At 51.4% G+C, this 25477-nt stretch overlaps 8 protein-coding genes across 8 annotated transcripts; 3 read left to right on the top strand and 5 right to left on the bottom strand.

The window, feature by feature from the left end:
- Positions 1–2074: 2074 nt before the first annotated feature.
- MIND_00437200 (Bar adaptor protein) lies at positions 2075–3926 on the bottom strand (the record flags this gene model as incomplete). Its single annotated transcript, XM_037361187.1, has 8 exons — positions 3775–3926; positions 3675–3715; positions 3510–3617; positions 3192–3457; positions 3056–3145; positions 2874–3007; positions 2156–2826; positions 2075–2097 (listed from the first exon to the last, which is right to left on the bottom strand). Exons 1-8 carry the CDS (start codon positions 3801–3803, stop codon positions 2075–2077), a joined length of 1362 nt encoding a protein of 453 aa, XP_037221479.1. The 5' UTR covers positions 3804–3926.
- Positions 3927–4033: 107 nt separating this feature from the next.
- On the top strand, positions 4034–5026 carry MIND_00437300 (Shwachman-bodian-diamond syndrome protein; the record flags this gene model as incomplete). The annotated part of the gene is made up of 6 exons (XM_037361188.1): positions 4034–4068; positions 4119–4170; positions 4219–4262; positions 4312–4441; positions 4487–4687; positions 4736–5026. 6 exons carry the CDS (start codon positions 4034–4036, stop codon positions 5024–5026), a joined length of 753 nt encoding a protein of 250 aa, XP_037221480.1.
- Positions 5027–5051: 25 nt separating this feature from the next.
- MIND_00437400 (Chitobiosyldiphosphodolichol beta-mannosyltransferase) lies at positions 5052–6905 on the bottom strand (the record flags this gene model as incomplete). Its single annotated transcript, XM_037361189.1, has 7 exons — positions 5052–5237; positions 5287–5362; positions 5413–5990; positions 6038–6110; positions 6156–6245; positions 6292–6449; positions 6501–6905. 7 exons carry the CDS (start codon positions 6903–6905, stop codon positions 5052–5054), a joined length of 1566 nt encoding a protein of 521 aa, XP_037221481.1.
- Positions 6906–6948: 43 nt separating this feature from the next.
- MIND_00437500 (uncharacterized protein) lies at positions 6949–7858 on the top strand (the record flags this gene model as incomplete). The annotated part of the gene is made up of 2 exons (XM_037361190.1): positions 6949–7123; positions 7176–7858. The coding sequence occupies exons 1-2, from the start codon at positions 6961–6963 to the stop codon at positions 7856–7858; spliced, it is 846 nt and encodes a 281-aa protein (XP_037221482.1). The 5' UTR covers positions 6949–6960.
- Positions 7859–16838: 8980 nt separating this feature from the next.
- Positions 16839–19553, top strand: MIND_00437600 (uncharacterized protein; the record flags this gene model as incomplete). The annotated part of the gene is made up of 10 exons (XM_037361191.1): positions 16839–16913; positions 16961–17119; positions 17167–17304; positions 17367–17580; positions 17872–17993; positions 18043–18288; positions 18406–18599; positions 18649–18766; positions 18818–19120; positions 19173–19553. The coding sequence occupies 10 exons, from the start codon at positions 16839–16841 to the stop codon at positions 19551–19553; spliced, it is 1950 nt and encodes a 649-aa protein (XP_037221483.1).
- A 1050-nt stretch (positions 19554–20603) lies between these two features.
- On the bottom strand, positions 20604–21785 carry MIND_00437700 (uncharacterized protein; the record flags this gene model as incomplete). Its single annotated transcript, XM_037361192.1, has 3 exons — positions 20604–21013; positions 21064–21232; positions 21288–21785. 3 exons carry the CDS (start codon positions 21783–21785, stop codon positions 20604–20606), a joined length of 1077 nt encoding a protein of 358 aa, XP_037221484.1.
- A 291-nt stretch (positions 21786–22076) lies between these two features.
- Positions 22077–22901, bottom strand: MIND_00437800 (uncharacterized protein; the record flags this gene model as incomplete). The annotated part of the gene is made up of 1 exon (XM_037361193.1): positions 22077–22901. The coding sequence occupies one exon, from the start codon at positions 22899–22901 to the stop codon at positions 22077–22079; it is 825 nt and encodes a 274-aa protein (XP_037221485.1).
- A 126-nt stretch (positions 22902–23027) lies between these two features.
- Positions 23028–25442, bottom strand: MIND_00437900 (BTB domain-containing protein; the record flags this gene model as incomplete). Its single annotated transcript, XM_037361194.1, has 3 exons — positions 23028–24275; positions 24320–25122; positions 25172–25442. 3 exons carry the CDS (start codon positions 25440–25442, stop codon positions 23028–23030), a joined length of 2322 nt encoding a protein of 773 aa, XP_037221486.1.
- Between the last annotated feature and the right edge of the window lie 35 nt (positions 25443–25477).

Here is a 25477-nt window from a genome sequence, read left to right on the forward strand (position 1 = left end):
AGCGATTGCAAAGATAGAAGTGCTTGTAGATGGCGCCCAGTGGGCTTCGGCTTCGCGAGACACCCAAACCGAGGGAAAGACGGCGGCGTGTCTCTTCTCCTCGACCCGATCCAGATCCACGCCAGATCCAAGAATGCACTCCCAAGTTGAAGCATTAATCGCGCCGCTGTCACAGTCGGACTTGCCCCGCAGCGGTGATTGCGTCCGACTCAGTCTTCTGGCCCGGGAGGCAACAAGCCACCACGGCAAGTACCGTCGCGCGGTCCAGTATGTTCTCTCAACCACTGGCAGAATCAGACAGACGTTCCCGCCCGCGGGAGAAGCGCATCAAGAGGAAGGTAAAAATACTGTCCTCGATCAGCTGCCAGTGAGCAGATATCGGCGATAGAGGACGAAGAATCATTGGATTGGATGGACAGCTCGCGTCAGCCTCTTGCCCTCAACCCAAGGAAGATCCTGAGATGGAGCGGGAAGTCGGAGCAATCCGCCCACCGAATGCGAGTGCCCCCAAAATACCTTTAGGGCCACCACTAGCCTGTTGTTGTCATGGATGAGCAGATGGAAGTTGAGGCACGGAGGGAGCCCTCGTCCGACTCGCATTTGCAGTTGCCAGTGTGTTATCTCGAAAATACCTACGTCAGCGCTTACTCACCAGCGGAGAACAAGAGGCTTAAATCTGTCTGGACACTGACTGGCACTGCAACCCGCAGCGTGGGCCTGCTGGGATCGACAGCCGGAAGACATGACGGACAGTGCGGGGACTCTGGTGCAAGAAAGAAAGCAACATTTGAGCAATGTTTCCAGGTCTCATCCGTGGCGCTAGCATAGTAAGCATACTCCCGGAATACGTCCACAACGATGAGTTGAGATATCATGATCGGACACTGGCTGCTTTTCGCGCAAATCTACAAAGTGCGGGAGTCCATGACATCGAAGAAAACATTCGGAATCGGGTGGCGCTGCCCGGCGATTGGATCCCTAGTTCACACCAACCAAGGCATCTGAAGTTGATTTCAGCCATCCTCCGAGGCACACTCATCCAAGAGCTCACCTAGACGCCCGGCGCGCTTGTTGTTATTAGGGCTTAATGGAAGTGAGCAACGTGGAGCATCGCATGTAGTTTACCTGCAGCAATGATTCGTCAATACTGGCGATGATTCAGGGAAGGTGGTAGTGCGCCGCGGCGGATGATTCACCAAAAATACCAGTTTGTTGTTCTCACATTCTCTGTGAAATACCTCTGTCAGTGTTAAGACGCCGACGGTGAGCAAGCTACGGTCCGCAGCTTGCGATCGACAGCCGGCATTGGCAACAATCGCAATGACGAGTGGGACACTACTAGTGCTTGGGATAGAAAAATTACGATTGGCATTCGAAAGCGCAACCAACTGCTCGAGGTTTCGTCTGGGATCACCAAAGAATGCAGCTGCGTTTGGCGCTAGGTCTGGAATCTGCATCAGAAACCCCAGCGCTGGGTAGATCGGCAAAGTGCAGTGATCCTAAGAAAAGACAGGGAACCGGGTGGTCGCGCACTGTCTGGTCGCTGAGCGCTGGATCCTCATTCTGAAACTGATGTCAGTCGTTCGTCAAGGCACAATCATCCAAAAGCTTACCTACTGTAGAAGCTAGAGCGCGCTTGTTGTGTAGTGCTTGAAATGGATTGGGGAGACGCGAGCAACGTCTGTTCAAAGTTCGAGTAGAGCATCGCGTTATTCTTGACATGCTTTATCATAGGTACTTAGCGTCGGCGCGTCATTCCTCCCGCGTTCTACTGCAAGGATAGACTGCTGGCCAACAAATGGTAACGGAAATCCAAGTGATGCCGACACACAATACGGCAGGCCCAGCGTCTGAGGAATCTTCAGTCGCGAACCACCTCATTCTGGAATCACCTGCCGGAAGAGCATTTCAATCGTTATGGACCACCGATGCATCCAAGCTTCTTGTCGTTCTCATCTCATCACGCAAGAATGTGAAGGAACCCCTTCGGCGGTATCTCGTGTTGAAGTCTTCGAAAGAAGAGAAAAAATTGGTACATACACCCTTTAACCTCCGTTCCGTATTCAAATAAGGCTCACGCATCCTGCACATAATTACCTACATAGACGCCTAAATCAGCCTCTCTCTCTCTCCGCAAGGGTAGGATGATACTCACCTGGGAACACGCCCTGCACGCCATTCAGTCTCCCCGTCCACCAGTCCTCCGCGCTCTTCCCCCGCTCTACAACCTCTATCCTGTCGCCCGTGTTGAACGACAAGTCACCATCTGCTTGCGCCGCGTAGTCGTATAACGCCACAACATACTGAACCCTTGGCACAACCTTGGGTTTGGGTTTGAGGGGCGGCGGCGGCGGAGGTGCGCGTTTAGTCGCAGCAACAGCAGCAGCAGGCGTGTACGGCGGTGGTGCAGCAGCAGCCATCGAGGAAGCTGAGGAAGAACCAGGAATTGGCGGGGGCACTTTCTTGAAAGAACCCGTTGATGACATCCTTCCGAGACCACGTGACCCCGGCGGGGCAAGCGAAGAAGTTGCCGACGAAGTCGTTGCTGACCGACTGAGCGTACTGCCGCCTCCGTTGGCCCTGTTTGCCTGGACCATTTTTGCTGCGAGGTACATGAGTTGTGAGATAAAGAAGATAGAGGAGGTGGACTTGCAAGTTGAAATAATCCGCTTCACAATGTTCAGATCCTCGATAGTGCTCCACGCATCTGTCCGTTTCTCCTCGTACTCGCCCGCTATTTGCGAGCCAGGGACATTTGAAATATCGAATTTGTTCTCATCCGCAAAGCTGTTCATTTTCTCGTGGATGACGTAGAAAATGTTTAATCTATGCCCGTCACTACAAACCCTAATGTAGGGCACACAGACACTTACTGCATGTAGTAGAACGAAGAGAAGAGTGGGTCGATGAACTGGGTCGACAATGTCATGAAGCGCGGAAGATCATTCTTGAGGGCGTTGTTTAGATAGTCGTATTCGTTAGTGGCGAGTTCAAAGTCTTGTTCAAGCTGGAAAACCAGTTAGCCTCCACTGTTCCAAACACGATATCCACACACCTTGAATAAATTCTTCTCATCACTCAACGACTTCTCCTTCTTGTCCCGCAGCTTGGTCAACGAGTTGTTGAAACGATCGTAGTCCACAAGCTACACCTCATCAGCCATGTTAGGCGCTAATTAACCCATTACGCACCTTATGATCCCGTTTAGTGATCGTCTTGCGAATGGTCTTCATCACGACCTGGAAATCCTTCATGGGACCCACAACCCTGCTCTCGATCAACTCAAGCTCGGGTCCCACCGCCGACCGCAGCTCCTCCATCGCTGTTTCATATTTGCTCACAGCCCGAATCGTGTGCCCCGCGTCAGGGTGCTTCCCAATCAGGTCATACTCGCCCGCAATTGGGTGAAAGAGGGTCGAGAAATGCGTCGCGAACCCGGCACCAGACGTGAACAAGCCTGGCTTCTGTTTCAGCGAAAAAAAGCAGCGAGGAGGACGGGATAGAGGTACTGTTTATCGCGTCGGTGAATGACTTGGTGTCCTTCAGGAATTTCTCCACCGCCTTCTCCATCGTGCTGAAGTGTCGCTGGTAGTCGTCGAATTCGGGGTCATTCGATTCTGGATGGCGAGTGAGTTGTTCAGATCACAGCGGCATCAGTGGGGCCAGACACGCACTCTTCGACATTCCCAGCTTGCTCGTAACATTGAACGGCGTTCTGAAACACCGTCAGCGAGAGCCGCAGCAGTGTTTTTGCCCACACGAGCGGTTCAGTACCGTTTAATCGACTTCGTGAGACCCTTCATGATGACGACTTGAGGTGGCCGAGGATATCGCGGGGAGAGGAGGAAGGGTTGAAGAGACCAGAATGCTCTGGGTAGACGCCCGCTGAAGAGATGGTGGCCGTTGTGTGGAGAGTTTTGACAAGACACAGCACGGCAAGATGGCTCGGCGGTCACTGATCGGCGGCTACATAACTCAGATTTCTCGCTCCCGCTTGTGATTCGACTATTACTTTCCTCTCTGAACCCCCACGATGTCCAAGATCCAGCAGCCCTCTAACCAGATCAGGTGCGCGGCCGTCCCAAACACAGCAGACTTGGCTAAGCCCCGCGCTGCAGACTGACTAATGTCTCGATTGTGCGATTAAAGAAAGGCGGGAAGCGCTTTGAGGTGTGTGTATCTCCACCACAAACGATAACAATGACGAGCAACGCACAGATCGCATGCTACAAAAATAAGGTCCAAGAATGGCGGACAGGCGTGTAAGCGACCAGCTTTTTGGCTCCCATCTCCGAGTAACTGGTTCAACAGCGAAACAAGCCTCGACGACGTGCTGCAAATCGCCAACGTCTTCATCAACGTGTCGAAAGGCGAGGTTGCGAAGACGAATGACCTCCAGAAGGCGTTTGGCAAGTCGGATGTGAACGAGATCGTCAAAGAGGTCTTATTTTATTCTGTCCTTCCACTCTCCACTTACCCTCCACAGATCCTGAAGAAAGGTGAAGTGCAAATCAACGAAAAAGAGCGCGATCACGACCTCGGCGCGCTTCGCCGGGAAATTGCGACTCTTGTTGCAGAGAAATGCGAGGACCCGTCTACACACACACCGTATCCCGTAGGCATGATCGAGAAAGCAATGACGGAAGCAGGCTTCAGCGTCAAGCCCGATAAAACAGCAAAGAGCCAGGTACTCGTTTTCTGCAGCCTGTGTGTAATCTTATCTTATCTAAACAAGGTCTCTGCCTGCATCAAACAACTCCAAACCGACTCGACACTGCCAATCCAACGCTCCAGAATGAGAATTCGCGTCATCCTCCCCACTGCCGACAGCACTCGCCTCCATGATCAGATTGTGTCTGGTGCAGAGACAGTCGAGTCGGAAGAAACAGGGGAAACTGAGTGGGCAGCCGTGCTACTGATCGACCCAGGCCAGTTCCGTGTCATCAACGACTTGCTTCAGAAGGAGTGCAAAGGTCGCGGAAGGATAGAGACGCTCGCCATGACGGCGCATTCGACGACAGCGTGATTTTTTTGGCATATATGTACTTAGACTATCCTTCGTTTGCCCGGACATCCCGCAGGATAATTGGTCGTACAACCCGTGCCCAATGGTCATCCCACGGTTCCCAGACTTCTTCGGGGGCGTGTGGAGGTGAACGCGCAACATCTGAGGTGGGTGTCAAGTTGGCGCGTAGTGAGTCTAGCCTGGGACATTGAGGGAAACCACCGAGTAGCGTCTAAGAAAGAAAATCAATGTCAATAAGTAAGAACCTAGAGTGAACATACCTCCATCTGCTCAGCCAGCTGGTCCGCATCGTCGAATACAAGCCCGTTGACGCCCTCCTTCACAAGCTCGTCCAAGCTATCCCATCAATGAGATTACGCATCTTATCTTATCTTATCATGACTCACCAGCCAAACCTCAACGCACAAACCGGCAGCTCACAGCCAAACATGTCCACAACCTTCATCGGAAGATCAAGCCCCGACGAGCTCGCATGAAGACACACGCCCAGGTCCGCCCCGCCGAGCAGCACCGGGTAGTCTGCTGGCTCCAGCCACAGACTAATGCAGCGCACATGCTGCCATTTTTGTTTTTTTTGAAGAGAGGCAACAGTGGCCATGTAGTGTTCTCGCAGGGGGCCTTTGCCGGTCACGACGACCAGTAGCTTCGGGAGTTTCCGGGTTGTCCTGGCGCGGGCTTCATATTTGGTTAAAGCGTCGAGGAGGATTCCGAAGTCTTCATCCGCCGTCCAGGAGGTGCTCGATACTACCAGCGCTGGCCGGTCGTCTCGCAAGAAAGGCGCGTCAACCTCTGAATAGATCGGATTAATGGCGCTGCTCGGTGGTGGCGGAGTATTGGATAAGTGTGGATCGGAAGGTGATGCATTACTTGCAGTGAACGCGCTAGAGTACGGAGGTTCTGACGTGGTCAGAAACCCCTTGAGAGACGGTTCCCGGGACAGTGATTCGTTCAGTTTTATGAAGAGCTACAGGTTATTAGTGGAGATGACGAGTTTGTCTTGCTTGGGCCGACCTCATGAATTCCTTGTGGAGTGGTCCGATGGAATCGCTTCGGAGGGCGGTCGTGAAGAACTACTTTTACACCTCTGAATCGTTAGAAGCAAGTCAAGGCAAAAAAGGAAGAGACATACTGGAGGTCCCATTCCTTCACTAAATGATCTCGCATTGCTCGCGTTACAAATAGATGGGCATACGCCGAGCGTCCAAACGTCCTCTCAAACCTATCATGTGTCGGAAAGTCCAGGATGAACAGGGAGAAATCCGTACCATTTTGCAACCCTTACAAGTGGATGTCTTTCGCCCTGCTTCGGAAAGCGCATCGCGAGAATACTGTAGCCGAGATTGTGCCAGTCGATGATGACTTTACTGCCTCGCATATGCGCAACAAGCCAGACGATCGCGAGGGTAGGTATACTGGGCGGATTCTATTAACCAGTCGTATCACTATGATTGCCTGGTTTGGGGTTAACACGCACCTGAACCAGGATAAACTCTGGCGGATTCGGTGTTGCAAACAGCTTCAAGAAAACTGCGAAGACTTGCAACGCGACTTTGCATGGTGCCGAAAGCAGGAAGGGTAGCGCGGTCAGCCAACGTGGCGGCTCAGGAAGGTATCGAATGTCGAGATTTGCGCGGGTGAGGGAGGGTATTGGCCTCGAGCCGCCATAGCATATCACGTCGGTGTAAAAGTCGTGCTGGGCAAAGCTTTCAGCGTGGTACATCATGCGTGGACTCCGCCCGATGTCCCCGAGGACAACAATCGCGACAGAACGCAAAGAGTGTTGATCTCGTGGACGGAAGAAACTCCATAGGCACCAGACAAGCCAAGTGGAAAGGGCCAGCAAGACGAATGGAGCGGGTGTAAAGTCCGGAGACAACATGACGTCGGCGTTACCCGAATTGGTAAGTGACTAAATTTCTTGTTTCCGGACCATCATGTCGCTGCTCCGTGCTGCAAGAGCGTCCCAGCGTTCTCTGATTCACTGTCGGTCCATATCCTCGTCAGCAAGACGGGCAGCTACTGCGAAGGGCTCCACGCTATCAACTGGGTCGTCAATACTACGACCACAAGCATCAACTAGCAAACTTCCTCTGCTTAGTGAGCAGCCCGTTACCTCTACCCAGGCCGCACTCTGACCCATTCTCCACAGCTCGTTCGATGTTCATCCAAACAGAATCGACCCCCAATTCCGACTCCGTCAAGTTCCTTCCTGGTGTGGACGTTATGGGTCCCTCCGGCACTGCTGAATTCCTCGACACCCGTTCGGCACTGAGCTCCCCGCTGGCCATCCGTCTGATGGGCATTGACGGCGTGACAGCCGTCTTCTACGGGCCCGACTTTGTCACGGTCTCTAAAGACTCTGAAAACACATGGAGTGTAATCAAGCCCGAAATATACGCCCTTCTCATGGAGCACTTCTCCTCTGGGCAGGCGTTATTCAGAAGCGAAGAGGACAGGGCAAACGCGGGCCCACAAGACACGAGGATATTAGACACCGACTCGGAAACGGTGGCAATGATCAAGGAGCTGCTCGAGACGCGCGTCAGACCAGCAATCATGGAGGATGGCGGGGATATTGAGTACCGCGGCTTTGACCAGGAGGGAGATGCGTTGGTCAAGGTCAAACTGAAGGGCAGCTGCAGAGGGTGCGATTCCAGCACGGTCACGCTCAAGTCGGGTATTGAAAGGATGCTGATGCATTATATTCCGGAGGTAAAGGGCGTCGAGCAGGTGCTAGACCAGGAGGAGGAGATTGCGCTGAGCGAGTTTGACAAGCTCGAACAACGGTTGAAGACTAAGAAGCCGTCGATGGCGCAGTACATGTCTGTATAGTAGGTTTATCCATAGCTCCACCCTCGACAATATATAGATTTTGTGCATTCAAGAGACTCAAGACCCATTATTATCAGGTGAAGGTGGTTTCATTAAAATCAGGTGACCGCGACGATTCAAGTAAACTTTGCAGAGATTAACACCAATGAGATACGTTCAGTGTTTGTCTACACGAGTCAAAAGACGACAAAAGGAAACGTATATTGACGTCCATTTGGGGACCAACTTTGCGACTGTTGATCTCACAGAGACTTCTCAATTGTAGAGACTGTTCCAGATGCCCTTTGCCTGATGACAATGGGAGGTTTGGGAGCCAAATGACGAAATGCGAGATACATGGCAGATAGGGAAATCTTTCTGTGGGTGCTTTTCTTGTTTACCCAGGCCGTCGCGTTTTTTAGCGTGGCTCGTTCTCAACCAAAGCCAGGCGGAGTAGTTAGTTGGGGAATGGGGCGGATGGTGAAGTGCATGGTGGAGGAGAGATGGGATATGGTTCGCAATCGACCTTGAGCCTCAGATTCGCTGTTGTGTCCCACCCAGAGCCGGAATCTGTCGTCGTTTTATGCCGGCTTCAATCACAGAACAACAAGCTCGCTGCTACGGGATGTGAGTTTCAAATTTCTCTTCCAGTGACCGGACTAGTGGTCGACATGCATAGACAGACTCGGACGGTTGCCTAGATGGTCCGGATGGAGTTTGAATGGTCGGTATGCAGATTCGGGCATGAGGAAAGCTTGAAGTGGAGGAGGGGTCGCCACTTGAGAGGCCCGAGACTGTTTGCGGAGAATGATCATGCAATTTGACGAGTATTTGAAGCTTGAAGAATAGATAGAGCCTCACAAAATATAAGCCGAAATCCTAGGTCTGTCCGAGTCCACGAGAAGATAGCCATGTTGTGGGCATGGCCCCCATGTTCCCCTAGAGTTGGCGTTGTCTCCCGAGTCAGAGTGTAGAAATCAGCCAGCCTATGAGGGAGGTTAGACGGCTAATGTTGTTGACGAGGAGTTTTGGTGGAGGAGTTGCCGCGATCGGCGGTGGTTGATTTTGTGGGCTGCCGGTCTCTCCTTTCAACGACCATCGCCCACACGACTTTTCAGCTTGTGCACCTGCCCCGTCTCGCACAGGCGGCTGGTGCCGGCCATGATCATTCCAGTCCTTGCTGGTCGCATTTGCGCATTGTCCACTAACTTCAAATTTTGTGAGAGCGAGTCTCCCCCTCCACTGCGACAACAAACTTAGCTTGGATGGATAGCGACGAAAGCTACACGCCTTGGCCCGCTATATGGACACATAGCGCTGCAGTTCCGCTGAGAGGGAGGGGCTCCTCGTCTAGACGAAAAATCCGGGTTGAAACGCCTCAACGGCTGGATATTTGAATGTCGAGGTTGGACCGAACGTTTAAAATCTAGGATTATGAACCTGGAGAGGTTGGCGGGGTCGACTCAGACATTTAGAGACCGTCGGCTCCGTCGTTTTGTTGGGAATTGTGGTGTGTGGCTTGTTTTCGCTTGCGGTTAACAAAACTAATTGGGCATACCCTTATAGTCATCCCAGTCGTTGTGGGGTCGTAAACAAGCTCAATTTTTTTTGCTTTCGGCGACATGCATAGGCAAACATGGCGAGAATCTTGGTTGCTGGTCAACATAGTCTTTTGCGCGAGCTATACCTGCCTCTCATTCTTGAGGAGTGCTGGCAGACATTTCTGGCGGGCAATCGTCGGGTTGTCGATGTTCAGGCCTCTCACAGTTGCGACAAGATGTCCATTGGATTCGCGCTTGCGAAGAACATGCTGGTTCAGATGATGCTTGTTACGCTTCGCGTCACGGAATTTGACGGGGGCGAAGAACTGCTTGCGGATTGAAGAAATAGAGGACCTGGAGACTAGCAAGTGCATATCTGGGCTCCATTTGCCGCGCATAAGCGCCAGTACAAGTCTGCAAATGATGAAACACGTTGGTTCTGGAAATTAGTCGTCGACAAGATTGCTTTTCGCTCGCATTTGCGCTATCCCTTAATCCTGCGTGCTACTCCGGGTTCATGGTCACCGAGCGGCTAGAACTTGCTTATGGAGACTTGTAATTGGGAGGACGATTGTGTTGAAAGCTACCTCTTGACGGTCGTCTTCTGCGTTTTCTTGACTGCGGTCCGCTTCAGGTTTCGCTGCATAAAATATTGTTCTTTTGCACGCAGTGCTTCATCCTCAGGGAGTCTGGGTTTTGTGTTGCAGCATGAGAGGTCAAGGAGGATAGCGCGCAATCCAAAAAGAGCGCGCCTAACGGCAGAGTGACCGTATGTATATAAACCCAGGGGTCTTTATTCCTTCCTCTCACCACTTCTTCCTTATCTTCATTTCTATGGCCTCCAGAACTAGCCCCATTCAGCCCTTTGCCCCCCTCACTCGTTCTCCCTTAACTGCTCACCGCTACGAGCTGTATCCGCCGCCAACGCTCCCTTCGTTCACCCTCGTCCTTACCCAACACCCCAACAACGACGTGCTCGTGATTCCGTGGACCCCCATCGAGTATATCCCGCGCAAATCGAGGCTCCTTGCAGTTCAGGTAAACTAGGCGGCGAGAGTCACCTTCTACCCAGCTTATCTCTTTGTTCAACAGGAATCGCCTCGTCCTGTGACTCGTCCAACTGCGACTCCCCCTCCCAAGACGAACCCATTCACTTCCTTGCTGAAATTCCTCCAGGTGCGTCCTCCTCCGGCCCCGTTCCGTATACTGAAAATACTTGGTAGCGCTGCATCACCAACATGGTCAATAAAATCAAAAAGCCTGTCCCCATCCCACAACCATGAACACAAAAGAAACACCCAACGAAACTGCTTTTGACTGCTTACTTTGAGGTATACTTGGCTCACCACGACTGCGGTCGGTGCTTATTGGTTGCAGAAATTACCTATCGCACATAACACCCTACTCTGCCTGCCTGCCTGCCTGCTATTCAACGTGTACATCTTACCTACTTACTTCTAGAACCGTGGTTGGGGCATTGCACGACCCCAAAATTGTGCCCCACGTAATCCACAAAGTGTATATACTCTTGCTCAACCCCAATCTGTATTAGTAGTATTGAATGAACAAACGACCTGTCTTGACCATTTGTGGCCTTAAAAATGCTTGGTGGTTGTGTCGTCGGATCGTTGCAAGGACGTGCTCTTTTATTTTTCGGCAAGAGTTACTACAGCAGAGTTGTAGCTAAACCGTTTCTCCTCCAAACTAGGCATGGAACGTGTTCCTACCCTTGCTATGAAACATTCTGAACTCCCAGTGATTGTCTCTCTATGGCATCGATTTAACACATCCAAGCTCGCACAAATCCGCCACAACCCAAGCTGCGCAGGCTTGCCGGACTTGCTGCTGTCATCACGAAAAGCAATGTCGCGAAACGACCTGACGCCTAAGACTGACCAAGTGTTGCAAAAATGATTGAGAGAATCAACTCACCATCGGCCAGCAAGGCAAGGCGAGGGTGGCACCTCGAGGTAAACATCAGTCGAGGATCAAGAAAAGCTATTAAAGTGCGCACCATTTCGCTGTGCCAGACCCAGAGATTGACCAGTGCATGATTAACGCGCGCTTAGTCACCCACGAATGGGCTACAAGCCTGGGGCCCACGGCAAGGGAGCGCGAGGGTTGCTAGCCCTTCCCCAGGACGGGCACCAGAACACAGCAGTCTTGAGCATGCCGTATCCCGCCCCGCTTGAACCGGCCACTGCTGCGACGATTGAGCTTGGACCACGCCCCGGTCTGACCGGCCCGAGACGGCCCGCGAGACGTCCGCTGCTGCCCCGGTCCGGACCTTCCGCGACATGATGAGCAAAAAAAGCCCCAACAGCACCTAGTTCTCCCGCAAGGCCGCACCCAAACTTATTCAAGTCGGCAACGGGACGTCTCTCGTCGCTAATCTGAAGAAATCTGGCTACAAACCCGCGAGAAAAACCCTCGAACTCGTTGAACTTTGAAGTAGAATTTTGCGGTTTCTTGACAGTTGAATGTGCGAAGACGATCAGCTCGAGCAACTCCCCGGACCAGCCCGAGTCAGCGCTGGGACGTCTCTCAGTGGTGCCTCGGACAAAGTCTTGGGAGATGCTTGAAGCATGACGGCCGCGCGACACTCGGCGAGACTGGAGGATTTGAGAATTACTTGAGGTGTGCTTGAAGTGGCTTGAGGTGCTTGATAACTGGAACCGAAAAATTAACCTCTGGTGATGGGCATTTGGCAACACTCACCTGAAATAACCCATCCCCGCTCACCACTTTGCCACCTTTTGTTTTCATAGACGCGCGCTTAGTAGTCCACTGCCAGCATGAACGACAAGCCCGGGGCCCACGACAAGGGAGCGCGAGGGTTGCAAACCCTTCCCCAGGAAATAAAACCAGAGCGACAACAGTCTTGGGCCCGCCCAACTCAAGACCATTGCCTGCTCTCAAAGCATCAGAACCCATCTGAAGCAGCGCCGGAACGTCTCCCGTTGGTGCCTCATCCTCAGGCGCATCATCTGCAAGTGTCACTGCGGCAACAGCAATATCGAGTGAAAACGTGCAATTCCTCGATGGTGCTTGCCGACTGCCTCTCGTTTGGCACCGAATTGAGACTTTCAAGCTCGCACAAGTCTGCCACAACCCGAGCTGCGCACGCTTGCCAGACGCGCGCTGCTGCCATCGAAAAAAAAGCAACGTTTCGAAACGACCTGACGCCTAAGAAGAACTAAGTGGTGCGAAATCGTTTGAACAACCAACTCACCATCGACCAGCAATGACACTCTTTATCATCAACCTCGATGCCACCTTTTGAATTTTGAAGACGCGCGCTTAGTAGTCCGCTTCCCGCAAGACGACAAGCCTGGGGCCCACGACAAGGGAGCGCGAGGGTTGCAAACCCTTCCCCAGGAACGAGCACCAAAACGACAACAGCCTTGGTATGTTGTGTTCCGCCTTGCCTCTCGAGCAGAGAAGAGAACTGGACGCAGGTGATAAGCAGCGAAAAAGGGAAATCGAAATAGCAGCATACCATTCGACCTTAAACGTTGTTCGAGTACCAGTGTTGGGTTCATCGTGTCGTGGCCCTCGTACGACACGAGCAGAATGCATCTGCGTGGAACGACACTGCTGAACGAAAAAGTGGAGGATCGGGCTGATTCCTTAGGGCTTGGCGTAGGATATTTAAACCAGAAACTGAGACCGGATGTAAACCAATCCGCAAATGCAGCCAAACGGGTGTCAGCTCTCGCTCCACCGGCGTGTCTGTGGCGCTCGAGCGCCAAAGTCTTAGACAAAATCTTCGGAGGAAAAAAGTTCAGATTGCGAAAGAACAACATCTTATCCTGGTTTGGAAGATGCAATGAGTCGTTGCCTATGAAGACATATGACTGCAACGCACTACGTATATGCTTTGGCACATTATTCACCAAACTGGCTGCCCGATGGTGGTCCTCCAGAAGAAGAGTGATCCCTTACATAAGCCGACTGGTCAATCGCTCGACTGGCCTCATTCTCCTCCAGACCATGCAGACACATTCCCTGCCCATTTGATGTCTCGAGAGTCCAAATAGTCCCCAATTGCGGTGAAAACTGCACTAGCTATATTCGGGTTTCACTGCAACGATACTACACAGGTTGAGATTTGACTTTGGTTTATTGTACAATACGTGGATTATTGGGGGCTCCATCCGCGAGTTTTGGAAGCAAGAAGATAGACAAGTTAGATAAGCAGGGTGCTATCAATAATAGGGTAGATTTTGCACATTCTGCAGCCAGTAAGTATTCAAGAGGGTGGCCGACGCTAAAGCGTACCTCAAAGCAAGCAGACAGTGTTGGAGGTGGTTTCATTTGCGCTCGACGGACACGAGTTTCTGTGTTACTTTTTTGACAATACTGGCGATGTAGCGCTGGAAGATGCGTATCAGCACAGGAAATGTAGTCAAACAAAACGCACTCGGAAGAATCTCAACAAGGCATGGAGCGTGGTTGTGGATGTGTGAATCGGCTGCGTCGCAGGCGGAGGCAGTTTCTGCGAGACAAAGAGAAGGATGTCACGTAAGAAGGCGATGGGAGTGATTGTCCACAAATGCTTTACCTGAACGGCATTGAGCTTCGATTCGCGGGGCACGTATTCGATTGGGGTCCAAGGAAACACAAGTACGTCGTTGTTTGGCCTTTGGGTGATGATGAGGGTGAACGAGGGGAAATCTGGAGGCGGAGGCAGCTCGTAGCGGCAAACAGTTAAAGGTGAAGGAGTGAGAGGCGCGAAGGGATGAACGGGGCCGGCTGTGGAGGCCATGGAAATGAGGACAAAGTCAGAATAGTGGGAGGAAGAGGAAAGGCGAATAAAGAAACTGCGCGAGTTATGCATTTATATGTGGGTCACTCTGCCGTTAAGCGCTCTGCTTTTGAATCGCGCACTGTCCTCGATGTTGGCATACGACTCAAACAACACACAGCCCATACTTCTTTCTGGGAGATGGTAAAAACCAGGCGACGAAACGGTCGCCGAAGCCGACTCACCACGAGCGAACCACACCCAAGAAGAGGGCAGAAGACGATGGAAACATGTTGAAATAGCCACCTTTGAGGCCATTAACCTTCGACAAGGCAAGTCCTGAGAGACGAATGCAAGGCAAATGATGACCACAGGCATCCACCAGCATTCCGAAGGTGAAGAAGTACCGCTGCAAACACTCGATGCCAGTGATCGATAATTTCACAGAACCACAAAGCGCTTCAGTGATTGAAAATGAAACTTTTGCGGGCCCTCTAATTGACTTGGAATATGCATCTGTCTCTGCGTTCCCGAATATCTTCAAGCTCTACGTTTTTGTCAAAAATCAAGCACGTGACAAGCAAGAGCATCAACAGAAACCAGCACTTTGTTTGCTAGGCTAGTGGGCGCATTCCAATGCTAATCTTGTCGCGCTTGAGAGAGACTTGAATTTCGACAACCCGACGTCTGCCAGCCAGGAATGTCCGCCAGCACACCAGAACATGAAAAGCCAGAGTAGGGCGCCCAAAAGACGAGGTCGGACCAACATTGAACAATCATGAAGTCAAGTTTGCGACGCCTGTCGACAAAGTAAAGCAGTTGGGCCTGTGAGGCAGCTGCACGTCGCTACAAGGGAGTGTCAGCTGCGGAATGGCAAGTGAACCATCGACGCACTTGAGACCAAAAAGCGACAATTATCGATCCACTATCCAGCAGGTCCTTCACCAGTCATCTCAGGGCTCCTAACCCGACAATTCCCGCGCTGGTAAGAAGCGGCCTTGCAACAATTTGTTGTCTGTTTCACACAAGGGCTTTCGCCTTCATCGCTTTGACGATTTGAAGCTCGTCCAAGAGGTGTCGCGGTACTCTTCTCTTGTTTGTAGAATCAACGGTGGGTTGTGGCTCTAATATTTGCGGACCCTGCCTAATATTGACCACAAGTGAAGAACCAAGTGGATTAGCTGCGAGCAGAAAGTGAACCGTATATCGACGCCAGTTCGGACTTCATAGGACGGCGAGTTGACTGCAAAGGTGTGTGGATTTTCGAGCCGCAAGGTGGTTGAAAAGAAGCCAAATCTGAAATCAAAGTTTCAAACCCCGATCGCAGCATCTCTTCCCTCTTCAACTACCTCCAGCTCCCATTGCATGTCCGGCCAAACTGTACTAGCTCACTTAACCCACAGTTACTCTTCCGCGCCTAAAGCTCAGGCTTCAAGAACGATATAGTGGCAGCAGTCATGTCCCAATCTTGTTGATGTATTCGCTCGTAAATCATCGAATGCCTCAGTGCAACTTGGGTGTTAATCCTTCAATAGCTCCAAATACCCATTCCGATATATCTCTTCCGGCCGCTACGAACCAGTCGTGTCCCTCTTTTTCTTTTCGAGCCACAACGCGACCCTGCTGCAGAGTGGTACTGGCCTTCTAGTCGGGTTCTCTCTGACCTTGATGCAGAACCTCATTATGTACACTGTCCATGAAAAGCTGGCGGCACCCTTCGAGCTGTGAGCATCTCTCAAGTATGACTTTGAGAACCGTTTGTCGAATTCCTTCGCAACATTGATGTTCGACGTTGAATGACGGTTGGCGCAAGGCCTCAATGTGTTTTGTACAAAAATTCGGCTGAGCATGAAAAGAGATGATCTCCGACCATAGTACGCCGCAATTCCGTCCTCTTTAATTTTCGCTGATGACAAAACACAGTTTTTGCGCCAGCTACATACCGTTACTTTCGATATCAAGCTACATAATGAGTATCTGCCACGTTCTCCTTGGCCGATCCTGGGCAAGATTCCGCCTCTTCATCCGCTCTTCTGGAAATATCACTTCAAGCTCAAGATAAAAACACGCGCTTAGCTCTTTTAATGACTCCATGATCGGTGGGAGGTTAACGAGTCAGTCGTCGTAATATTCCCGCCTTCGTGTCCTATCATCAATTGTCATAGGCGCAAAACTAGGGTACAAGCACTGCAGTGAAGTTATAGAGATACTTGTTGGATGCTTGGGAGTCAGAAGATCAGAAACGTATCAACATCTTCAATTCAAACGACAACGTTTGTGGGCGTCCTTCGGCTCGTTTTTACTGGAGAATTCTGAATCCTCATCGTTCATTTATGCAATCTTCGCTTTCTGGTCACTCCATTCTTCTTCTGGTTCCAAATCTTCGACATCAGGCTGCACACACACTTCGAGCCGAGAGGAAACTCTCAGACGTGTATCGGAACTGGGCTCCAGAACCTCAACAGCACCAAGATAGAAGCGCAGAAGCAAGATGGGCAGATGACCACCTCATCTTCACCCTGGATTTGCAACGCTATCCTTTTCAGAATCATGATTGGCAGAAAGACTGAGAAAGTTGCAATGCGGCCGTGTTCCTCGCTTTAATTCGACCGAATTTACCCACGCGCCCATCTGTGGGTCCCTCGAAGCCTCGGGATATAAATATTGCGAAGCTGTGGGCGAAAACGCAGCACCCAACCGTCACTAGTGAACAATGGCTTCAGCAACTCCCCAGGCCCTTACGCTTGCAAAGGAAAAAGTTGCTAGGCTCAATGCCGCGGAGAAACAGGTGTGCCTGGTCTCTCTCTCGAGTCACTATAATCACACTGCTGCTAGGAAACAATACTGTTCACGCTCAAAAACAAAAAACCTCTTGATTTCTCCTACACCGACCCCAAAACGGGCAATCGGACCACAATCACTGTAAACCCAGACGACAAACCGAAACTTAAAGTTTGGATTCATCGCGCAGATTATGACCGAACTCGACAATCCGTATGTGGCTACATATCTTACACTGGCACTTATCGACTCAAAATCAGGATCTTGATATCCCCCCCGAGATCGCTTTTTTCATGGTGCGCTTCAAGAAGACCCATGATTGGGAGGTACAAGGCCCAGAATCCTCCAGTAGGGTTTCCAGATCTGATTTGGTCGTTCGTGAGGAAGACAACTTGGAAGTGAGTGATCTTGAACCAACATGTACAGTATCATTGTCAATACCGGTCATTAACTCATTCAGGTCAAACGGTCGTATGTCCTATCACGACCTTGGAACTATATCTATCCTACTTCCGATGGGAACAAAACGATCCCTTTACCGAAGGGAAAGACCGTTTATCTCAAGACTGGGCCGATGTCGTCAACTACTAGCACAGTAAAACCGACTTACAAAGGGGGAATGTACTATACGTGCAAAGCCCCCATTCCCCATACCGAGGACGTCGTCTACGCGTGTTTGTCGGAGGTCAGGTACACGGAACTGTTTGAATAAGTCTCTCTCAGCTGTCCCACCACTTGTAATACTTCTTCTTGTCGTGTTTTGTCCTTTGACTCTGAATAACACAGCGGTTTCGCTGCATGCAACGTTGAAAACATGACTCATTGAACTGATTCGGACACGGTTCCGAATCTCTGTCTGTATACCCCCACACCACCGAGCGCAAAGGCTACCCCGGTCAGCCTGACCATCATCTCAGCAATTGAATGTACTTGACAAAAAAAAACGTGGCCCAAATTCGCCTCAGCTGTCAGCTGTCTGGGCGATCACGTGCCAGTGTGGTCACTCTTGTTGACACGCCCACACACACCCACAACTGCCTACGACGGGCTGGCCAGGATAAGAATGCCCTACGACCCCCTGGTGCCAGTATGACTGGCTCTCACTCTCCCATCCTCGTAATAATAATACATGCTAGATCTTTTTCGCTGTTGACCAAGACAACCCATTCAACGTTGACCTCAAAGCTCGTTTAGCTTTTTGGCGCGCAAAAGACGGATTTCTTCAAACGCATGGCTTCCAACTATACGACATTTCTGAAGTAGGCACATCATCTTTTGAGTCCAAACCTCGTGGAATGCCGGGGAACTTGAATGAGGGCTACCCTTATGCTACTTTCGACAACGTTTCGCAAGTTGATAATACCGACGACAGTGTACCCTCCGTATGTCTTGACTCTTCCCATTCGAGCCTACAACTAAACTTGAATGCAGTTCGAAGCTACGTCTATGGAAAGTTATCGCCTGAGCTACGAATCCCACCAAGCTCACGATGTTTTCAGGGGCTTGCTGTCTATGTAAATGACTCTCAGCAGCGACACTTGGTGGTCAAATTAATTCGAGATGGTTCTCAAGAGCATCGTAGTCTTCAAAGGGTCATGACGCACCAACGACTGACGGGCGAATTTATCCCGGGACTTGTCCCGAATCTCGACCTCATCCCATTCGATAATCATTGGCTCTTAGTAATGCCACGGTGAGCCTTGAATGCACAGAAATATACTCATAAACTCATGGTATGATAGATGGGGCGCAGCCTATGGCTGCAACGCCTGGTTTGCTTCTGTGAAATGCTTATTAGACTTTGTGGAGGAAAGCCTCGAAGGAGTGGTATTCCTTCATCAGCACAGGATCGTTCATAGGGTGCGTGTAGAGCAATTTCACGTCTTCAGGGTGGCTATAACCGGTGGAAAGGACCTGGCTTCCCATAATCAGTTTGTCAACCATGTATCGCCATCTGGAGCGAGTATTTCATCTCAACCAGAAAATCGGCTACGTTTGCAAAGCGAAAACTTTCTCCGATACGGCTGGCTGGATTTCGGCTACTCTGTCGCTCTCCCTGAAGATGTGGCGTTGGAAGATTGTCGTTTTCCTTGGGAAGCTTCCTTCGCAGGTGCTTACGATGTTCCACCTGACCTATGGCAAGGAGAGTACCTGTATAATCCCTTCGCGTTTGACGTCGGCACGCTGGGAATTTTCTTCTGCACTCACTTTCAGGTATCATTTGCCTCACTTGGCCCGTTTATCCATGCCCTGATGCTGTGAACAGCATCTGACGCCTCAAATCCATCTCCTTGCCCCGCTTCTAGATGGGATGACGCACCCCAATATTGGCTCGCGGTTAACTGCACAGAAAGCATTGGAGTTGCTTCGGCAGCTCAGAGATCGGCTTACCAAAAAGCAGCTTGCTGCGCAGTGTTCGCGATTGGAAAGGGTCGTCCACTTCGAGGACTTCGATCGCTGGAGGTCTCTACCTGCCGACTTCGTAGAAAGCTGGTCTCATTTGCGGTGGTCGCCAAGACCTTCAATGCTAACACGACTACTCCGACTCATTTGCGAATATCCACGCGTCATTCGAATAGTACGGACCGTTCGGTGGGCCATAGACAAAGTGTTGGCAAGACATTATAGCATATTCCAAGTACAATAATCGTGATCGAAAGTTCCTGCAGCTAGCATACTCATAATCACTCAGAATGAAACAGCTCAAGCGCATCATTTTGACGCACGTGATGATATTCAAGTTGCCATCGAACCTCACTTTCTTTGGCCCAAACTCTCAAAACTCTTTATGCATGACCACACACTGGCGCTCCCGCTCGGAGGTTTAATTTCTACTGCCGAAACGCATCAGTCGACGTGATCAAGGCAGCATCATCCAAGATCGCACTTTCTTACTGTTTTCTTCTCCTGGGCGCTTCTACATCCACCTTTAACCTCCAGAGCTACTAGTATTATGTTCCAAGGATCTTTTTGAATCCTTGATAACGAGTGCGTCCGACCAAGTTAAGGTATGGCCTAGCCATGAATCGCAAGCATTTTGCAATCATGTGTATGACGCTACCACCAAGCAGCTTAGCATTTTTCGGGATCGCCTCCACATGCACTACTAGTCTCTACTAGTACTTGCGGTGCCGGCCGCCGCTGCACCGGTTCTTTCTTTGCACCCCAAATCGACCAACAGTGTTGGTCTTGATTCAGACTCTTTTCAATTTGTGGCGCAGAGATCCGCTCAGTACCATCGACAACAAAAGCGTATCCATGAAGGGTAACTGCGCCCCCCCATCTTGCCATTGCACATCATCATGTGGACGAAGCATAGAGTTAGATGATCGAATGAATCATGCAGATCGTCGTCTCCAGCCTCTTTCCACGTGCGGCGGCGTGGCCTAGTAATTCTAAACAGTAGTTATGTGGGGTGTGGCAATAGGTAGCGGGGAGGTGTGTAGAAATCCGGCCAAAGTCGCAAATAGTGGATAAATAACTGGAAAAAATAGGGAAAAAAAGCAATCCACAGCAAGGTAAAAACAGCGCAAAGAGAAGAAGAATAAAGCAACTTTCCCCGCCCGAGAACTGATGAACTGTGCGGTACAACCCTAAAATCCCGAGAGCAAAAGAGAGCAAGAAAGAGTAACAAACGGGGCGGGGAAAAGGAGCACTGTAAGCTGCAGGTGCGAAAGGTAACAAGTGTGTATGCAGATCAAGGTAACGCTGCCATGGCAGAGGCAATACCCACGAGGAGCAGAATTCCAGGCCATAGACGTAGCCTTAACGACTCAGCTCCCGAATGAGCCGTTGCGAGTGTTGCATAGGATGTTCCACAATCAGCAACGGCAATCTTGGCGGCATTGGGGTATGCTTCTTTGAGATGCGCCAACGCCGGGGTTGTCGATGAGTTGCCTACCGCGGTATAGTATAGTGTCATCAAGCTCTTGGTACATGCGGAGCAAGATGCGATGGTGTTGTTGGGGACGCGTATACCGAGGGGGAGGGAGTAGAAGAACGTATCGGACGGATTCGAGTTGTGGACCGCGTTGAGATAGCAGTAGCTGTTGGTCGTAGGGTCAATTAGACAGCCCGCACTGCGCATCACACCATAGGCATCTAGGGCTGGAAAGAAATGAGCCAAGACGTTGTTATGCCAAAGGAAAATGACGCACCAGTTTGCGTGTTGACAGCCATGCTATTCCTATCCTTCAGGTCAATGGCACACGCTGATGCCAGATTGGCAGAAAACCAGGCCATATTCGCTGCACAGGCGTCTGCTGTGGGTTCCGTGTTGCATGTCCCCCAGACCAGAGTATTTAGACGGCTTAAATCCGACTGTGCCTGTGATCATGACATTTAGAAAAAAAGAGTAAATATGACGAGGGCCAAAACTGACCCCAATGAACGCGTTAGACGACTGCAAGAGAAGTGAGAATGCCCTGCAGGATCTGAAGGGGACGGTGTTGGTCATGTTCTGGAAGAAATTGAAACATGAGATAGTTGAAAAGTTCTGGCTGAGGGCCGTGTCGAATGGTTGAGGGAACGGAGCCGGAAGGGTAGGAGAGGTAGGCACAACAGGTACTGTTTGTTGCGACGGTGGGCCAGTCGGGGCGGGTGGCGGGGCAGACGACTGCGCTGAGCCAGAGAGAGTTGCAAACGCGGGAGTGTCTGCGCGCTTGTCGAAATAAGATATTTCGGAAGAGGAGAGCCAGTCAAAGGCGGCGGGGTGAGTGAGGTAGCGGGTAGACGCGGTTATGAAAATAAGCGCCAGAGGGACCAAGACGACTGTCCATCTTGTCCGTCTCCCAATTCGCCGCTTGGCATTGACATTGGGGGCGGTTGTGGGAGGGGTATTGTTTGGCGGAATGCCTGGAGAAGGCGGGGGCGTAAACATGAAGGAGAGTGGGCCCCGAAGGGAAGGAGCGTGAGGTCAAGTGAACGTCGTGGTCGAAGGCCCGCAGATCAAGATCATTTCAGGAACCCTCAAGCTTTCGATCTTACGTAAACATGTATTTTGACTAAGCATGAAAAACACAAAGCTTTTACATATTTTATTAGGAAATTCTCTCATTCCATCTCATTCTCCCATTCCATCAGTGCCGCCTGAACGTCCACCCACCATTTGCGTTCCGTCACCACTTTTACTCTCCCATCTTCCAATGCCAACGCAATTAACCCTCCCCGATCACGGCCAGTTTGCTGACCCGGCATCGGTGATCGGCTCCTTGACTTTTCCAGCTCGATAATGACCTTCTCTATCCTTCTCAATGTCGTCCTCTCCAATGCTCTCCTGCAAATCGCGCGTCACCACACTCAACTCTGCGCTTAGTGCTGATTGGGTCAAATGGACCTTGATCAAACACGGTGCGGCATTCGCAATCAAATTGAGCAATACGCTCGGCTTGATGGTCTGGCCAGGGGTCGGCGAGCCGCTTAGCCGTAGATATCGCAGCGCTGGGAGAGAGTCCACGCTGCCCATGTTAGTAGAGATGCCAAATACCCCGTGGAGGACAAGCACCCGCAAGCGCGGAAACTTGAGCTTGTAGAAGAGTGGGCTTGGGCGGGGGTAATAAACGTGCACATGAAGAGTTGCGAGCGTCCCGGCCAGAATGGTCAATATTCTTTGCACGCTCGACTCGATGGCTTCCATGCTTATACCGACCCACTCTGTCTCGGGAGAGATGCCAAGTTCGGGAAAGAGCCGCTCACTAAAGACCAGACCCCGCGCCCGCTCTTCCTGTAGTATGAGGCGCTCCGTAAGCCATGGCCGGGGACGCGCACAGCCAACAAACAGCGACTCGACGTTAGCTTCAGGGGTCGCATCCAGGAGAGCAACAAATCGTAGAATGGGTCTGGCGCCTACGAGTGCGATAGACTGGAATTTGAATGGGGCAGATATTGACCGCCAATCCTTCGAGACACGAGAAAGGGCCCGCCCAGCAAATCCGTCGTCGGTACATGCCAGGCAGTGGATTTGCGTCCATAATTCAACAGGTAGTTGTTGGGCCATCGCATGAGTCAAGCGAAACTAGCGCCGCAAATTCCCACGCTCCTCAGTCTGGGGATTTTCGAGTTCAAAGTCAGTAGTGTAGAAATACAAGCACAAGGTAAGTTATGTTCCATAGTCCAAATAGCTTTAAACCAGCCCAAGCACAACACACGCCCTCAAACTCACCTCTCTGCTCCTGATCCCGCTCTCACCACCGTCCACAAACCCGAGATCAATATACTCATCCGTCCTTGTCGAGCTGCTCTTCCACCCCCACGACTGGCTCACAGAAAACACGTCAGGCGCACTCGCATACCGTGTCTGGCTTGCCCCCGTGGCGCTCGCGCAGCTGATCGTGAAGTAAACACAGACCGCTGGTCGCGAATCGCGGTAGGGTGATGTCGGTGTTGACGGCGCAAGTGTTGCGCAACCACCAAGTGCCGAGCTAGAACTAGTAGAAGAGACAGACGAGCTGATCGAATGCGGGAGCGAAGAGGACACCGACACTGGTGTTGTACTTCGTGTTGGGAGATCCCTCTGCGACGAAGAGTTGAAGTTGGGAAGTGATGGACCGCGGTTGTGCGTTCCGACAAGACTGGTCACTCGCTCTCTCACGCCATCTCCCCGATGCGCGCTCGCCCCAGGCACGTCCAGCGAGCTCTGCCGATGCAAATAAATGCCGAGCTGCACTGAGGCCTTCTCCTTCTTGCGCGTAACTTGCACATACGTGTTGAACAAGCTCCCGCCACACCAGATCGTTTGCGAGTACAATCTCGCCTTGTCAGGCAACAGTTCCGCATCCCAGAATTCAACGCCGAATCGGACAGGCGGCTGCAATGTCCAACGAGCTGTCCCTTCCGGATCAGCGGCGACACATTCTTCTGCACTGTAGCGTCGAGCCTGGATGCCAAAGAAATTTGACTCCCCATTCGAGACACGGGCAAGACCAGTCGGTCTCACGGCGGCCGGTGAGGAAGCTCCCGATGCGGCATTGGAGAACGAAGTGGTAAACAGTTCGTCCATAGATACAGAATTACTGTTCTCGGAAGTGGGAGGGTGCACGCTACTTCCATTGTCGCCAATTCGTTGGGATTGATCCGTTGGAACAAGATAATACGGCCCTTTCGTGTCCAAAGAGGGATCAGAAGTGGCTAGCCGCGCACGAAGTTCCGCGGTTGTTACAGTTATGCCAAGTTCCTTCTCCCTCTGAACGGGTGAGCCAGGAGAAGGTGCGGGGGCTGGTCGTTCCGCTACGGGCGATATTGGCCTGGCAGTGATGTGTTGTCGCAGTATCGAGCTTTGCCAATGAGCTGCCTGGAGGACCGCAATAGAGACATAAGGCAATTTTGTTGTAGGCGAACTGTCTTTAGATATAAAGATCGCATCTTCCATCGACTGGGAGAAAGTCAGAGAAATAAGGGACTTGTAAAGTTACCAACCATGTGGCAGTAATGGATCCCCTCCTCAAATAACGTCTTCCAGGCGTCCTCCTCCTCCTGAACGAGGCCATGTCTCCGCCGTAATTCAACAACAGCCCGTGCAAAATCATATCGGCCTCGCTCCCCTTCGACAAATAATGCGTCTGATGAAATCAATGCACATATCCACGGCACGCTCAGGCCCCCACAGTCCCAGATAGCGGGAACATTTGAGAAATCCGGGACTGCAGCATCTGACTTAGCGCGGCGACGCGTGGTTGGGGCTGGTGTGGCTCTAATCCCGGCCTTGCGCTCTTCGTAGGCGAGGATGTCTGGCGCCCAGCGTGCTAACCAGGATGCTGCTGATTCCCCAATTTTGTCGGAGATCGCCCCGTAGTAAGAAACCTTCCGCGGGTCTTCATTAACGGTCGAGTAAGCCGAGGATGCGTCATCTTGGGAGGGAATTGCCTCCGCGATGTGTTCCAAGCCCACGGCTGAGTCAGGTTCATTGGGTTTTGGTGCCGGGATGACCTTGCCGAGGGCGAAGTTCAGGTAGGAAAGCACAGTGTGAGGTCCGATAGTGCTCAAAATCGAGGATAAGGCTTGCGCGGCCACGAGGGGAATGGAAAGATAGACCGATGTCGCGAGCAAAGACAGTAAAAATCGTGGAGTTGCAGGATGGTGCCCCTGAGGAATGCTGGAGTCGATATTGGATGTGAAGGGGAATGCAGTCGTCAGCGGGTGGGATGTGGTGGGTATAAGTGAAGAAGATATATGCAATGGTGGTCCTCCACCGTAGAGTCGCGAAATGCAAAACTCGAACGCTGGACAAGAAATTGAGCGTCAAATGGTATTTCTAGTTGTGAGGCACACCTGCGCGCGTTATATTCGCGTCATCGAAAACAATAGTAACCTCTGGTTGCGCCTTTATTCGACTCGATTCCGCAAAACCTGCAGTGAAAAGCGACGAGAAGAAGCCGGCTTGGGTGAGGACTACTCTGTGAAGCCGGTAGTTCGAGCTCCAGTTGGTCGCTCGGACGAGGAGGATAACGTCGGGTGCGCGGGCGTTGATGAGAGAGTCGTAAATGTGGTGTTGTAGGTTCATGAAGAGGATAGGTGGCGGAAGTTGGGCGGAAGAGGACAAGCCTCAAGTAGTCAATCGGTCCGAGCACAGCATTG

The sequence above is a fragment of the Mycena indigotica genome (assembly GCF_014461135.1).
Source record: "Mycena indigotica strain 171206Taipei chromosome Unknown Mind.scaff0004, whole genome shotgun sequence".
Lineage (NCBI taxonomy): Eukaryota > Fungi > Basidiomycota > Agaricomycetes > Agaricales > Mycenaceae > Mycena > Mycena indigotica.